Source organism: Pezoporus flaviventris, unplaced genomic scaffold (genome assembly GCF_033815535.1).
Source record: "Pezoporus flaviventris isolate CSIRO_AGI_PZ_B2104156 unplaced genomic scaffold, CSIRO_AGI_Pfla_v1 ptg000107l, whole genome shotgun sequence".
Taxonomy (NCBI): Eukaryota; Metazoa; Chordata; class Aves; order Psittaciformes; family Psittacidae; genus Pezoporus; species Pezoporus flaviventris.
Window position 1 is genome coordinate 649774 of NW_026892655.1, and position 14929 is coordinate 664702.

Genomic DNA, 14929 nt, shown 5'->3' on the forward strand with positions numbered 1-14929 from the left:
CTTCTTCCCAGGATGGCTGCAACGCAGCACTCACAGATCATACACCTTCCCTGGGACCTGCTTTGTGGGGATGGGGAGCACTTGCCCTGTACATGCATAGTCCTGCCTTGTCACCTCCTTGCTCACAACGCTTAATGCCCGGGCTGTCTGAGCAGGGCAGCTGGAGGCACCGGCCAGGACTGCGTTACCAATCCTGCCCCTGTGGCAGCTTGTAGCAGAAATCCTCTATATTGATTGAAAGCCTCATTTCCCTCTCAGCCTCTCCCCCTGCATGGCTGATGCCAACCCTCTTAGCCTTGTCCCTGGGTGTAAGGGCCAGGAAAGGCAGCTCCCTCCCTCTCTCAGGCCAGGGACTCAGAGCAGCCTTCTACACCAACGCCTTTGCTTGCCCCCTGCAATCCAGAGACTTGGTGTTCTGGCACCTGCCATCCCGCCTGCCCTGCTGAGCACTTCCTCTGGTGTCCCAGAAGCGAGGGTGAAGGGGAACCCTGCCATTGGTATAAGCTGCCTTTACTATTTATGAGTGTAAAAAATGCTGTAATTAATAAATTGGTTTATGGCTTTGGCCAAGTGCAACTTCATTCAGCCCCTGCCGGGTCCTCCCTTGCCTTCTGAGCTTGCTTTGCCTGGCTCCTCAGCAGCTTTGGGTAGCCCAGGCAGAGAGCTCAGGGGTGCCTGGTTACTTCTGAACCGTGGTGGAGTTCAAGAAACAAACACAAGCAGTCCTACAGCCAGGACTGAATGATCACAACGGAACATTGGCACTTCCTGCTGTACCTGGTGGCAGGGGAACATCCCCGGAGCCAGGAGCAAGGGCAGTACCACCACAAGTCCTTCTCTTTCTTGTATTAAGAGCAAACAGTTGGGTTTTGATGTGCTCATATACATGGGAACATGTGAGGTATTCTGCTGTGACTGTGGTGCTTGTGACAACCAGCTGATGTGTGGACACCGGCCACAGAGACTGAGCCATTCAGATCCACACCTCCCCAAGCAGAATGACCTTCTAGTTCTGTTTCACTTTATGAAGATCTAAAAGCATGAAAAAGCTCAGGGCATTTATACAACGTAATAAACCAGTATATACAACATCCCTGCCCACCTCTGTACACAGGCTTCCAATGGAACTATTTGTCAATGTGAAACATTCTCCAGTCCACAGAGTGTAGAATCTACTCACCAATGATTTTAGCAAATGTCCCAGCTTTAGAAAGAAAAGGAGAAAAAGAAAGATGGGGTCAAATCTGCAGCTCTGAAGTCAAGTTAAGTTTCATCTGCTTGCAACAGGAACAGTAATTCACAGATGCTTCAGCAGCCGCAGCACACTCTGGACAGTCAACTCCTGTTTAACCAAGGAACTGTTATGCAATGTTTCATAGACATGTGAGCTGTAAGAGCCCATTCAAGCCAAAACCCAACAGCTGTGAAGTCACCAAGCACTGCAAGTGGAAATAAAACACATGACGCATTGTAGGGAAAGGCGAAACATCTGTAAGCACTTATGCTCACAGACAGAGCCGTGCTGCAGAGTGGATGTGGTTAATTACTGCTCAATACATCAGCCTTCAGCACACAGAACATGGTGATGAAGGATAAGACCTGCAGTCTGACCTGTGCCATTGGCCAAGTAGGACTAACATCCTAGCTGTGTTTCAAGGGATCATTTCTGCCTTATCCCAAAGGCACAGATACTAAATATCTCACCACAGATGGCTTGCATAAGAGACAGTTACAGTGAACAGGAAAATGCATAAAATAGGAAAAATGGAGACCAAGCAGCTCCTCCAAACCAGCCACTGTACAGGAGTGTGAGCAGAAATAAATCCCTTTGTGCAGGGTAAAGAAATAAACGATTCCAGCCCACATTTTTCTGCTCATTCAGAACACAGGCTGGAGAAAAACAGTTTTCTACTCACTACCCTTTTGCTGTTGCTCAGCTCAGTGCCCAGACTGCAGAGTCTTGGGGTTTTCTCTCTTAAAAGGAGAAGGATTAAGGAACAATGGTTCAAGAAGCATTTCAGAACACTGAGAAGACCCAGGACATAGCCATGCAGCTATGGAACCCGAAGGGCAGCTGACATTAACACACATCGCCCCCTTGTGTTTTTGCTCTGAAAAGACTTATTTCCTGTTCATGGTGGAATTCAACCTCAACCAAAGGTTGAGTCCTGAAAGGACTCTTTGCAACAGTCACAGTGAAAGTTCCTGAGGGAAGCAGGCTCATCGCCGCCTGAATGCACGTGATATCCTCCAGGCATTGGGCTCCTCGTAGCGGTTGTAGAGGGGTTCCAGTCGCTGCTGCTTTTTCTGCTTGCTCAGCTTGGTTGGATCAGAAACCTTGAAGAAAGCTGGCGCAAATTCCACCAGCCAGCGAGGATCAATAGTTGTCACTTCACGCATATACTCCTTGGTGGTCAGCACCAGTTCATGATACACCACCCTGTAAATAGGGACAGCAACTTTGGAACTCGGTTTTTCCAAACAAGAGACAAAAGGCAAAGGCTGGAGTATCTAAGCTTGCCCCTTTATCTCCCTTTCACCCTCCTTCAGCATAAGGCTCCTTATGCTTCAGAAGAACACTCCAGAAGAACTATCTTCTTTTTCCCCTCCTAGTTCACAACTACTCTTCAGTACAGAGCTGCTTCATTCCACTTAAAATGAGTTTCCTCTCTACCGCCTCCCTAACACTCAGTGTTTTAAACTCACTTCCACAATACAAAAACACAGAACTGCAGGCTTCAGGCCTGTCCTTGGCTCAAAAAGTCCATCTCGCCTCTGCACAGGCACTAATTTTAACTGCAGAAAGAGCTAGAAAGCAGCAGCCTATACTCTGATCTGTACCCTACAAGTAGTGCACACCACAAGCTTTTAACTTACAAAGTCTGAACTGAAACAGAAAATGACATGACATTGCCTTACCATTCTGGCTGCCTGTTGAAGAGAGCACTGGATGGGTGGATATAGACTACTTGTTGATCAATTAGTGTCCGATAGCCTTCCTGGGGATCCTTCTTTGCTGCATTTCGGAAGAAGCCACTACAGATGGCTTTCTGGACCCGAACTGTTGCCTTGCCACAGGATACCACATCCAGCTTGTGCCTGCCAGGCAAGAGTTAGAAAGAAAATTAGAGTTGGTCAAGTCTAACCATCAAGAAAGCAAAGTCACCACTTGTGCTTCGTGCCATGCTCACCTGTCCATAATGCCCAGCATCTGCTTGCGGATGTCCTGGGCTCTGCGTAAGGATCGGGCCTGGATAAAGTTTTCATAGCACCAGGGATTTGAAAACTTATTGTTCTTCCAGGAATTGTAGACAGCCAGTAGAGTGAGGTGGTCCCCTTCTGTCTGATGGAACTTGGCTTTCTTCTGATCAGCAAGTGCTTGTTTATCCTAATATATAAAATAGTTATGAATCAGCATCGAGACAATCCCCATGCAACACTGAAGGTCATGGGCTCCTTGTCACTCCTACCCTGACATTTTAAGTCTACCAAGAAACAGGTGATGTAAGACTGAGAAAACAACATCTGGAGTGGTGAGTGGCTAAGCACCAAAGAGATGAGAATCTGAAGGTCACTGGCTCTCACTAGGCCAAAACCATGCCTGTATGAAAGGAAAGCCCAGAACTGTTCTGGCCAAAGAGAGACCCCAGTAGACTTTCCCAAAGTCTTTCCCATGGGTGACAAGGGAGCATCAGAAAAGATGAAGGGCCTAAGTGGCTCATGCATACAGCAGGAAGTCTTTGCATGCACTGAACTAGCTATTTTTTCACCACTCTAAAAGCAACCTCAATTATTCATCATCAAAGGAGCTGAAGCAGCAGCTCTGACCCTGCTCGCCTACCCACCTCTCCCCACTTCTCCAATGTGCAGATAAAACATTCAAACACTGTGGCTACCCAGATCAAAATAGAAGTTAGACTCAACTGCAGCAGTTCATCATAATGAAGAAATAATGCATTCAAGAAGAGTCTGCTCCTGAGAAATCCTACCACAGCACAGGCTGCTACTTGCTGACTTAGAAGAAATCAGCATAGGGTAGGACAGCCATGATAAAAGTGTACTCTGAAATCTGAAAATTACCAGAGCATTCTGAACTCCAGAGCTGGAGCTGGTTTAAGGTTGATTTAAGGTGTAAGGCTGGTTTAAGGCTGTACGTGTTTAGCGGGAAACACAAAAGAGAATGTGAGACTTCTAACTTCCATCTTCCCATCTGTAAAGAAACAACCGGCATCCACAGCTACAGGATGTTTAACCAAAAGGCACACTGGAAACGTAATGAATGAGCAAATAGTCTGACAAAGCTACAGATTTATTGTGTCAAATATGCTCACTCTGAGGCAGGCACAGAAAACCCACGTAAACAGTAACACTGCTGGTTCCTTACCTTTGGCCTGTAGAACACGTTCTGTACAGACAGCATGGAGACTATTGTCAACATCTCTTCGCTGCATCCCAGATGTACAGACATGATCAACATCTTACACAGCATAGGCTCCAAGGGGAATTCCGCCATCTGCAAGAAACCCGTTTCAAGATACCCTGCAATATCTCAGAAAAACCCTGAGTTCCCCCAGTGCAACAGAGAGCACTGGCCCTTTCTTCCATGCTTCCTTTCCAAAGCAGTGTGCTTTACTCAGAACAACTTTACTCAACACAAACCAAATTATTTCTCTATATTCACTATCCCAATACTTACAGGGAATTTTTAGATATTAATAAAAGTAATCCTATGAATAAGGAGAAATAATAGCTGCTCCTTAAACAGCAAATGGTACATTAACTATGGTAAGTGAAAAGCTACCCATAAAACACATGAGAATAATAGCAAAAGGAAATCAATAGTGCTAGGCAAGTCCTTAGACAACTACTCTCATGTCACCCCCTGAATATTTATAGCCCTAACAGTGCTAAGGAGTATTCTCTTTTGCTTACCCTGCGCCCAAGTCGAGTGAGCAGTCCCTCATCGTCCAGGGCTCCCAGAGTGTACAGCTGCTCCATGGCAGTTATGAGAGTTTCCATTGGGGGAGCATCCATAAAGTCAAAGGAGAGCAAATCATTGATTCCCATGGCCTGAGCAGAGGGAGTGAAGAAAACCCAAGTTAAAACACTGAGAAGGAAGACACCAAACTCCAGCCACAGCCACAACACCGCTGAACAGCGAGGCAGACAATTGTTTCTTGAAATGCTTATGATCACATTGGCTTGCTCCAAGCTGGTGAAATACCAACCTTCAGGGAAAGTACTGTACTGGCCAAATTTGTTCTCTGGATTTCAGGCACATTAGTGGTTAGCATTTCGTCACGATAAGCACGCTCTGTATATAGCCTATAGCATTTTCCTGGTCCTGTTCTCCCAGCCCTTCCTGCTCGCTGCTTTGCTTGAGCCTAAAGGGAACAAGGCATCTCAGTGATCAAAAACAGGCACAGGTGAACACAAGTCAAATAAAATGATCAACTACTCAGTTTTACTTGTATTAATAGGAAGAGATTTCCAATACAAGCCAGGAAAGTATGTATTCCTTAGGCACAGCCTAACGGAATCTCAGAGAGTTATCAAAAACATGGCTTTGTTATTGCCTCACTTTGCTTTCATGTCTTCGTGTGCCACATCATCATGATACACATAACCAGCAGGGTTAAAAAAGGATGAAGAAATCAAACACAGAATGCCTACCTGCGAGATTGGTGTAACAACCAGCTGGTCAATTCCAGTCTTGGAGTTATAAACCTTCTGCTTCACAAAGCCAGGATCAACAACGTAATATATTCCATCAATAGTCAAAGATGTCTCAGCGATATTAGTGGCGATGACAACCTGCAAACAACAGTGTGATTCAGCAGCAGTTCTGTGTCTGGTTGCCAAGCCAACCTTGCTGCTCAACTTAAACAACCCATTCTATGTGATACAGTTTGTTGTAAGTGCAGCTACTGTCATTTACCATCTAAAGGAGAAAGGTGTTCATGGAAGAACAGAAAGGAACATTACCTATAATCAAAGGACAAGTTTCAAGTGTATCTACATTTGGTTTGCATTTGTGTAATATGGGAAAAAGCATGATATAATCCATAATTAAAACCAAGTGAAAGATCATTTTAAGTTTGCAAAGACACTGCACTGACTACAGAGAGAATTCCTGCCTATCACTCACAGTCCGTATTTAGAGAAGAATCTTCCAGAGAGTATTTCTCTAGTTATTCACTGTTTGGTAGGAAATTTACAACTATCCAATGGGAATTGCATATAGATTTCACTGAAGTTCATATCTCTTAAATGCAGCATTAAAAAGCAGACTGAGAACATTCCAGAGGTTTGTTGCACCAGAGGTTTCTATACACATTTTCAAAGGCTTAGAGAACACGTATAGGTATGTACACATGCCTATACACATGCAAAAACATGCTCTAAGCTACGTATAAGCCACCTCTTCTTCAAAACTACATTACTTTGTCTGAAGCCATAACTAACAATCAGAAGATCAGCAGTGGAATACACCCCAGTATTAAAATATATCAGCAGAAACTGAAGCCACACTGAGCTGAACTTACCTTTCTGCTTCCCGGTGGGGCAGGGTCAAAGATCCTGGTTTGCATTTCACTGGGTAAAGCTGAATAGACCGGTAGGATAATTAACTCCGGAACATCAGGTCCTAGAGATTTCATCCTCTCATAGAGGATTTCACAGGCAGTGTCAATCTCTTCCTGACCAGTCAGAAACACCAAAATGTCACCTACACAGGAAGTAAAGTACAACATCCACAGAATCAATACTGTGCAGTACAACTCCTGCATGACCACATTTCCATCCCTCACCTTTTCGATTCAAAGCAGAATATGCTCAACTCTTGGCTAGCCCTTGTGCAACAACTTAGCCAGAAGCAACTTACTTCAGTCTTTCACCCAATTTTCTCAGCATTTACTGTATTTTCAAATAACAGGATAGTGCTGAGAGCATTTTTCTCATGTTACTAATACATGATCCATGACTTAAACAAAGACCTTGCTTATAGATTAGTGACTCTGAAACACCAATAACCCTAGACCATTCTCTACTCACCTGGGGGCTCTGTCAAATGGATCTGCATTACTGTAATCAAACTGGCATCCAAATAATCTGTCTCTGGCTCTTTTGTGTACAAGATTTCCACTGGGTACGTTCTGCCAGGAATGGTGAAGATTGGTGCTTCATAGAAATACTGAGAGAACTTCACAGCATCCAATGTTGCTGATGTCACGATCAGCTTCATATCCTGCCGCTTCTGCACTGTCTGCAGTGGCACAGAACATTCTCAAGTTATTTAATGCCTTTGGGACTATCAACCTATGGCACTTAAGCCGAGAAATATGACCAGTAAAAGCAGGTTTAAGGTCTGAGTAGAGGGACAGGTCATTGCAGTATCCAGAATTTCAAAACAAACCATCCTCTAAAGTGACATTTCAAACCTACTGCAGAAAGCCTTTGTCAGACAAGGAAAAATGACAGCAAGAACACTCCTCTGCTCATCCATCATTACAAACATCCTGGACTGCCAATTCTTATTGTTTCTGCTGAGTTTCGCTTACTGTGTCTTCACACAGAGGCTCATCTTATGAAAGTTTGGACTACAAACCCTTTTGAGCATTTGTTTTGCTTCAGAAGAGACTCTTAGAGCACAGGAACGACTTGTGTGCCTTTTTCTGTGAGCTCCTACATTGCATAAAGAGGACGCTGAAGCAATAAATATCAAATGCTGCATTACCTTCTTCAGGAGTCCAAAGAGCACATCTGTGTGTATGGTCCTCTCATGGGCTTCATCCAGCATGATAATGGCATACTGGGTCAGATCAGGATCTATCAAACACTCCCTCAGTAACATACCATCTGTCATGTATTTGATAACAGTTTCAGGGCTAGTGCAGTCTTCAAATCGAATGGTGTAGCCAACCTAGAAAGAGGAGTTGCACAGAAACTGAAGCTTCAGAATTAAGCTCTTAGGACCATTAATTCCCAGTTTGATTATTCTTAAAGCTCATTGTACTACCTACACAGGCAGACACACATGGGCACACAAGCAAACTAGCTCTAGGACTGATTTTTTCTCCTTTTCCTCATGCTTAGTTTGACATGATCTTCAGCATGGAAACTCACCTCTTGTCCCAAGCAGCAACCAAATTCCTCTGACACCCTCTTCGCAACAGACATTGCAGCCACTCTGCGAGGCTGAGTACATCCAATCTTTCCTCTCGATGTATACCCTGCCTCTGCCAGGTACTGGGTGATCTGGGTTGTTTTCCCAGATCCTGTCTCTCCAATAACAATCAGGATCTGGTTGTCATGCACAGCCTAGAAAAGGTCGTAAGAGACACACTTGTCAAAATTCATGAACAAAACACAAACCAAACCAACCCAATACAGTGTATGTAGGACTAGACTGAGACCTGCTGCTGAACCAGACAAAAATCACACACATGCTCTTACTGATCAAGTCAGCAAACTGCTTAACCATTCATCCCCTGCCAACATGATGCTAGTTTCACTTTTGACTTACAGTCAATAGATTCATGGATGTTTGTTAAAATATGCAGCTACATAATCCTTTACAACAATTATTCCAAGCTACAGCTCTGCACTTAAATTGATCAACTGGCTATTCACATGACAACAAGCCAAACCAAGATTTGATGTTACTGCTTGCTCAAACACGAACGCTGTCCCAAGAGCCTTACTTGTATCAGCTGCTCCTTCAGTCTGAAGATTGGGAGACTCTCTCTCTGCTCAATGATGGAAAGCTGGGTCTTCTTACCATAAGAAGCTTTGTTACCACCAAATGCATGTTTCTTCCACTCTGGGATATCATTGGGCATCATTCCAATACCTCGCATGTTTGCAGCTATTTGTCTTCCATCCACTAGGAAAGAAATAATCTCACCATTACATCTAGCTTCACACAGCAAAGACCCTCATGATCCTCCTCCTGTTATCCGTCACCCATGCCTTCTATACTTGTGGATTTAAGTATTTAAGTTCCTACATGCATACCCCCACTATTACATTAATCCCCATATAAAAAAACATGCTTCACCACCCAGCACACCTTTCATGGACAGCACGATACACCTGTACATTTCCATTGACATTCCCGTTGCCACTTTAGTGGAAAAGAGTTTCTCCTTTGCCTCACTTGACAAGCGAAGCAGACAAACAGCATCAAGACACTGCTCCTGGGTTGCTCAACTGTCACAAACACAGCACAGTTCACACTTCCACATATTCAGGCATACCATCAGGGAGAGGATCCACCCAGTGTGTGTTGAGCCCCATCGGGATGGAATCCATCTCTGCTTCTCTCTGGGCCTGTTTAAGTTCTCGTCTTTCTTTAGCTAAAGCGCTCTGCATCATTGCGGCCTGGGACAAGGAACCATCCGGATTCTGGAGAGCAAGAAAGAAGTTAAGATTTCAAGCACTCCCACTTCTTCAATTCTCTGTCACCACTGGCCTTTAGAAGCTTTAAAACATGTTAAACTTTTTATCTATTTAACTTCCAGAATATCTCCATTAGGTTTCATGAACTTCCATGGTTATGACTAATATGCAGCATTCCTACACTGTTGAGTCAGAAGGATTATGGGACAGCCAAAGAAAAATGAGTATATCTAGACCATCTTCTACTTCCAGAGGGTAAGAAAAAGCACAGCAGAGAAAGAATGTTCTAACATACTTATGTGAAATGGTTGCTGCTGCAGTCTAATAAGCATTTTGGTTCTATTATTTCACTTCACTGTCACCAGTTAAATAAGAATCCAGCTTTGTAAGTAAAGAAAGTATCTTCAGTTCAGTGACCATGTTTTTCTGGGCTCTCAGTAATGTCCAGCTGGAAAACTGGTTGTTAAACTCCCAAATATTTAATTGAATCAAGTACGCTGGATTTAGCCCTGGATATCTCTTACCTTCACTATCTTGATCGGACTCATATCCATGCTCTGTTTAGTATGACCTCGAAGGAACGGTGGCTCTTCCTCAACTAACTCAATCTCCAGGTCCTCATCTGAAATCCAAGTGACATTTGTTTAACATCTTTCAGGTACATAAAAGCACCTCCTCAAACCATGCTTTAAGGGTATTCTGGGTTATGATGTACTTAAAAGGTTTGTGGAAACAGCACAAATAAGAATGCACAGACAAGACACATAAAAATGGCACTAATAATAAGACTAGAGCAATCCTAGTTCCAGATGTTTAAGATCACAACAAACTGTGAGATCTTTCACATTCACTTATATCATTAGCTCTTTCGGAATCAAAACACATCCAGAAACACAAGGAATTTACAACAGTAAGACTACTTGGAAATGGTACCTTCTTCATCATCAACTTTAGGGAGAATCCCAGTCTCCTCATCAAAGTCAGGAAATTCTTCCTTGGAAAGCACATTAGCTGCAATCATCTGGGAACAGAATAAGCACAACATGAATTTGCCCCCATGAACAAACACAACTCATGTCTATGAGGTCTCAGTTCTAATGCAATTAGAAGATTTGTAAAGCAGGAACAAGAGAATGTTGTGATTGCAGAACAAAGGAATGGTCCAAGGGCTGAAGCACCTCTGGAAACAGGCTGAGAGAGCTGGGCTTGTTCAGCCTAAAGAAGAGAAGGCTCCAGGGAGAACTTAGAGCAACTCCCAGTGCCTAAAGGGAATAACAGGAAACCTGGAGAGGGGCTTCTGACAAGAGCCTGTAGGGACAGGCCATGGGGAATGGCTTTAACCTGCCCGAGGGGAGACTGAGATGAGCTCTTAAGGCAGAAGCTCTTCCCTGTGAGGATGCTGAGGCGCTGGCACAGGGTGCCCAGAGAAGCTGTGGCTGCCCCATCCCTGGCAGTGTTCAAGGCCAGGCTGGACGGGGCTTGGAGAAACCTGCTCTAGTGGAAGGTGTCCCTGCCCACAGCAGGGGGTTGGAGCTGGATGAGCTTTAAGGTGCTTCCCAACCCAAACCATTCTGAGATCCTATGAATACAAGAACACACCTGTTTTATTTCCCATTTCTCTGGGTCTGAAATCCGGGTGAGGCGCTTCCGTTCAAGGCTGTCATCCTCCACCTCCGGGGCATTCACCAGGGACAGGTGACTGGGTCTGTCTGGGTTTCTCATAGACGTTTCTTCATTGGTTTCTCCAACCAGGTTTCTCCTCCGGTTTGGATTCAAGTCTTCCCCAGTGTCTTGATCAACATCCTACATCAGATTGATTGATCAGTCTATTTATACTGCACTTCTTATCTTTTAACATTAGTGCTTCCTCTAACACAAGAGAAAAAGGCGAGTACATTTCTCAGAGTACTGCCAACACCAGCCCAGACACAGAAAATGTTAGTTTCTCATACTACAAAAGGAAGACAAACAGCAACAACTTGAGGTTTGCTGCCACTTAGCTACCACAGCAAGTCAAAAATTTGTTAGGAACATGACATCACAAGACTCTATAGGAAATGAGTAAGAAGTAATAGGCCACAAATATGGAAGAGTAGCTCAATGTTTTTTAACTCCTCCTTGAGGGGTTGTGCATTAGTTTTCATCAAAAAGAGCTAAAAATGGCAAAAAGAGGGATCCTGGCACCACAAACTTATTATAAGCACTACAGAATGTCTTCCATACCTTCATGCTCAGGCTGGTTTTCGATCCAGTAAAGGATAAGACTTTAACTTTTACTCTTTGTCCTTTGCTCACCACATCAGCAACATTGGCAACACGTCCTTCTCTTCGAAGTTCTGAGATGTGGACCAAGCCCTCCCAACGCTTCCTGCAGGTGAAGCAGAGGAGCCCGAGATGTCATAAATTATTACTCTGACAGTCCTAAAGAACATTCAGAGCCCGCATTATTTTGTTGTCACCTGACTGTGCATGTTCATAAACTAGCTTTTGTAAGAACATTCTCCACTGAGAGAAATAAACCTTCATCCTGGCATCAACCCCAGCATTCCTTACTGCAGCCTTAGAACCTCTAAGATGCTGAAAGGAAAAGGAATTCCCATGGAACAGTACCAGATTTATTATGAAGAGCAGAAAGTACCTTAGTCCTTCCAGTTGCACAAAACATCCAAATTGCATTATACTTGTGACTTTGCCATTGTAGATGTCCCCGATGGCAGGCTCCTCAGGTGGGGGACGGTCAATGTGTTTGTCTCTCCATCTCTCATTGCTCCTCTCAATGTATCTGTCTCGATCTTTACGGTCCCTACTTGGACTCCGAGTTCTGCTCCTTGACCTGTATCTGGATTTTCCCCTGTTCCTGTCCCGAGTTCTAGAACGAGACCTAGAGCGAGATCTGTGCCTTCGCCTCCTGTCCCTGCTACGACTCCGGCTCCTCCTCCTCTTCTTTGCCCTGAGAAGCAAACAGAATATATTTGCAGTGAAATCCCACATAAGAACAGGAAACACCAACTGCCAATACCCACTCCCCAGACACATGCTAGAAACCTACCGGTGGTCACTGCTCCTCTGCTTGCCTTGCCTGTCCGCACTGGGCATCAGAGCTTCAAGTTCTTTAAGTGCATCAGCTGCCACTTTTACGTCATCTTCATCTAGCATAGTCTGTGAGAACAGAGAATTGGTCTGTAAGAAGGCTGATAGTCTACAGAAGGAATAACAACTCACATGGCTATTTAGAAGCCATGTAAGAGGAAAAAAGATCAGACAGGATACATGTTCTAGGGGAGTAAGAGTAGTAAAGCTACAATTCTGCTTTTATACAAAAAGCTTTTGACTCAATACATCAAATTATTACAGAAATATAATATGCAAATCCCTTGGAGCATTTGAATGGCCAAAATGTGCATCTAGTTTGCAATCCATCATGAGTTTGAGCACTATGTAAGAAAGGATTCAACTATAACTTCCATGTCACAAGAGCCCCATCTTCCAGATATCCTGCAAAACAGCTTCCATGTGGCAACTGCTGGAACAACCATTCTTGGAAACTATAAGCAACAGTATTAACCTTCTGCTGCTTCTACATTTCATTTCTCACAATCCGCTTCTCTCCATGCATCAGCAAGAAACACACTAACATAAAAAAAAACCCTGAGACAACTTAAAACTAAGAGAAACATAATCATAAATAATGTTTTCATAGACAAAGGAAATCTATAAGCATGACCTTACCCTGATATTGGGATTGTCTGGCCTGCAAAGAGCTGGAAACAATTCCTTCAGCTTTTCCTTCTCTGACTTGGGTTTGACAACTGCGTCTGAGAAAAACCAAAATCAAAATAGAGGAGCTTGAGCCTTCTGTTTCACAGTGAATCTGTGAAAGACATGAATACTTCCAACAGCACACTCAGGGTGGTTTTAGAGCCTAAACAGATTTGCTAATCTACTGCTAACAACAGAGAGCCTCCCACTCCACAGTAAGATACAAAGCCTTGCAAGCCTAGAGCAGTAACTACACCAGTTGCCCCAAGCATGGCCAGAATCTAGAAGACCACCAAGCAAGAGTTTTGGTTTTCCATACCTTTGCTCGTAGAGGATTTTGGTGGGGGCCGCATGGTCTGTATGAGACGGAGCAAGTTACTAATAAGGGAATCCTGAAAAATGGAATAAAATACTTTAGTCTAAAGCACGACTGCAACCCTGGCTTCCATTCTGAGAAAGCACCAGTGAGGGCTTATCGGCACCACAGACAAAGGGCAATTCTGAAGATTCAGGTTCATTTTTAAAACGTATCACTGGACCCATCCTAAAAACATGTAATAAGCTGAATCTGAGAACTATTCTGATCATTCCCTTTAAGTGACTTTTCTACTTTCAATCACCTTTGTGACCACCTACTTAATCCAACCACACTCATTCCATGTAAGTATAAAAACACTTACAGCAACATTTACCTTCATGGAAAGCTGCTTTTCCATATTTTATATACTCAAGGAGACAAGCAGAACCCTTTGCAAAGACTACACAAGCTTTTAAACAGGAGGGAGAGGGGGGCCTGGCCGAGGCAGGAATCCCCAGCTGCTAACCAGGAGTTTTCCAACTGAAAACAACAACTACAGACATTAATCCCACCCCCTTCTCTTTAAAAGAAGCTTTATGAGATAAAGCAGGCCAAGGAGAACCCGTAAGTAATGCTCGGCTCTCACTCACAGTGAACTCGGCACCATTCTTCAGCAGAACTGCTTTAAACGTCTCAAACGTGGTATTTTTCTCAGCGAGGTTTATCACAAACTCGGCTGCGAGGAAAACACAGGGAGGAAATGAGGAGCAATAACTGCGAGGCCGTGGAAGCGCCTCACGCTGGGGTAAGAAGCTGCTCCGCGGCTCTACCTCCACCCGGGGCAGCCGCAGCGCTGCTTCCCCCCCCCAGCAGCGGCTCCCTCCCTGCGGCAGCAGCCCCGCCAGAAGCATTTCCTCGCCCTCACGCCCGCCGTTTTGTGAGGTAAAACCCCCCTTTTCTTCCCCAATTCGGAAGCCCCTCCGCAAAGCGCTCGCGCGGCCGCCAGGAGCGGCTCCAACAGCCCCGGCCGCCTCACCCAGGTCCTTGTCGTTGATGCCCAGGTGATTGTCCAGCTCCGTGCACACCTTGGACACAAGCGACAGGTACTCGAGCTGAGCGAGCTCCTCCACCGCCAGCTCCGCCATGGCCGCGCCGCACTTCCGCATCCGGGCCGCGGCGGAAGCGTCATGGAGACGGAGTGGGCGGGGCCTCTCGGTGCTATGGGGCGGGGCCTCTCGGTGCTATGGGGCGCGTCTGTGTGACGGGGGTTGAGGTGGGGGGAGGCCCCCGGGGCATCCCCGTGCCCCCCAACAGCCCCACGTCCCCCTTGTGCTCCTGCCCCCGAGCTGGATCAGGTCTGCTGGGGGGGGGGGGGGGGGGGGGGGTCCCCATAGCGCAGCAGACGGGGAGGTTCCCAGCCCAGCACATGGAGGGGTTCTCGGCTCAGGAGTACAGTGAAGCCGGGTCATGGGG

At 45.2% G+C, this 14929-nt stretch overlaps 1 protein-coding gene across 1 annotated transcript; it reads right to left on the reverse strand.

The window, feature by feature from the left end:
* Window positions 1-2190: 2190 nt before the first annotated feature.
* Window positions 2191-14657, reverse strand: DHX8 (DEAH-box helicase 8). Its single transcript, XM_061477636.1, has 23 exons — window positions 14493-14657; window positions 14107-14192; window positions 13478-13550; window positions 13129-13214; window positions 12449-12558; window positions 12038-12349; window positions 11623-11767; window positions 10999-11202; window positions 10333-10420; window positions 9924-10021; window positions 9258-9405; window positions 8703-8884; window positions 8125-8319; window positions 7736-7921; window positions 7054-7264; window positions 6546-6727; window positions 5674-5814; window positions 5229-5384; window positions 4933-5070; window positions 4385-4513; window positions 3192-3388; window positions 2920-3099; window positions 2191-2440 (listed from the first exon to the last, which is right to left on the reverse strand). Exons 1-23 carry the CDS (start codon window positions 14620-14622, stop codon window positions 2221-2223), a joined length of 3597 nt encoding a protein of 1198 aa, XP_061333620.1. The 5' UTR covers window positions 14623-14657; the 3' UTR covers window positions 2191-2220.
* Window positions 14658-14929: the final 272 nt, after the last annotated feature.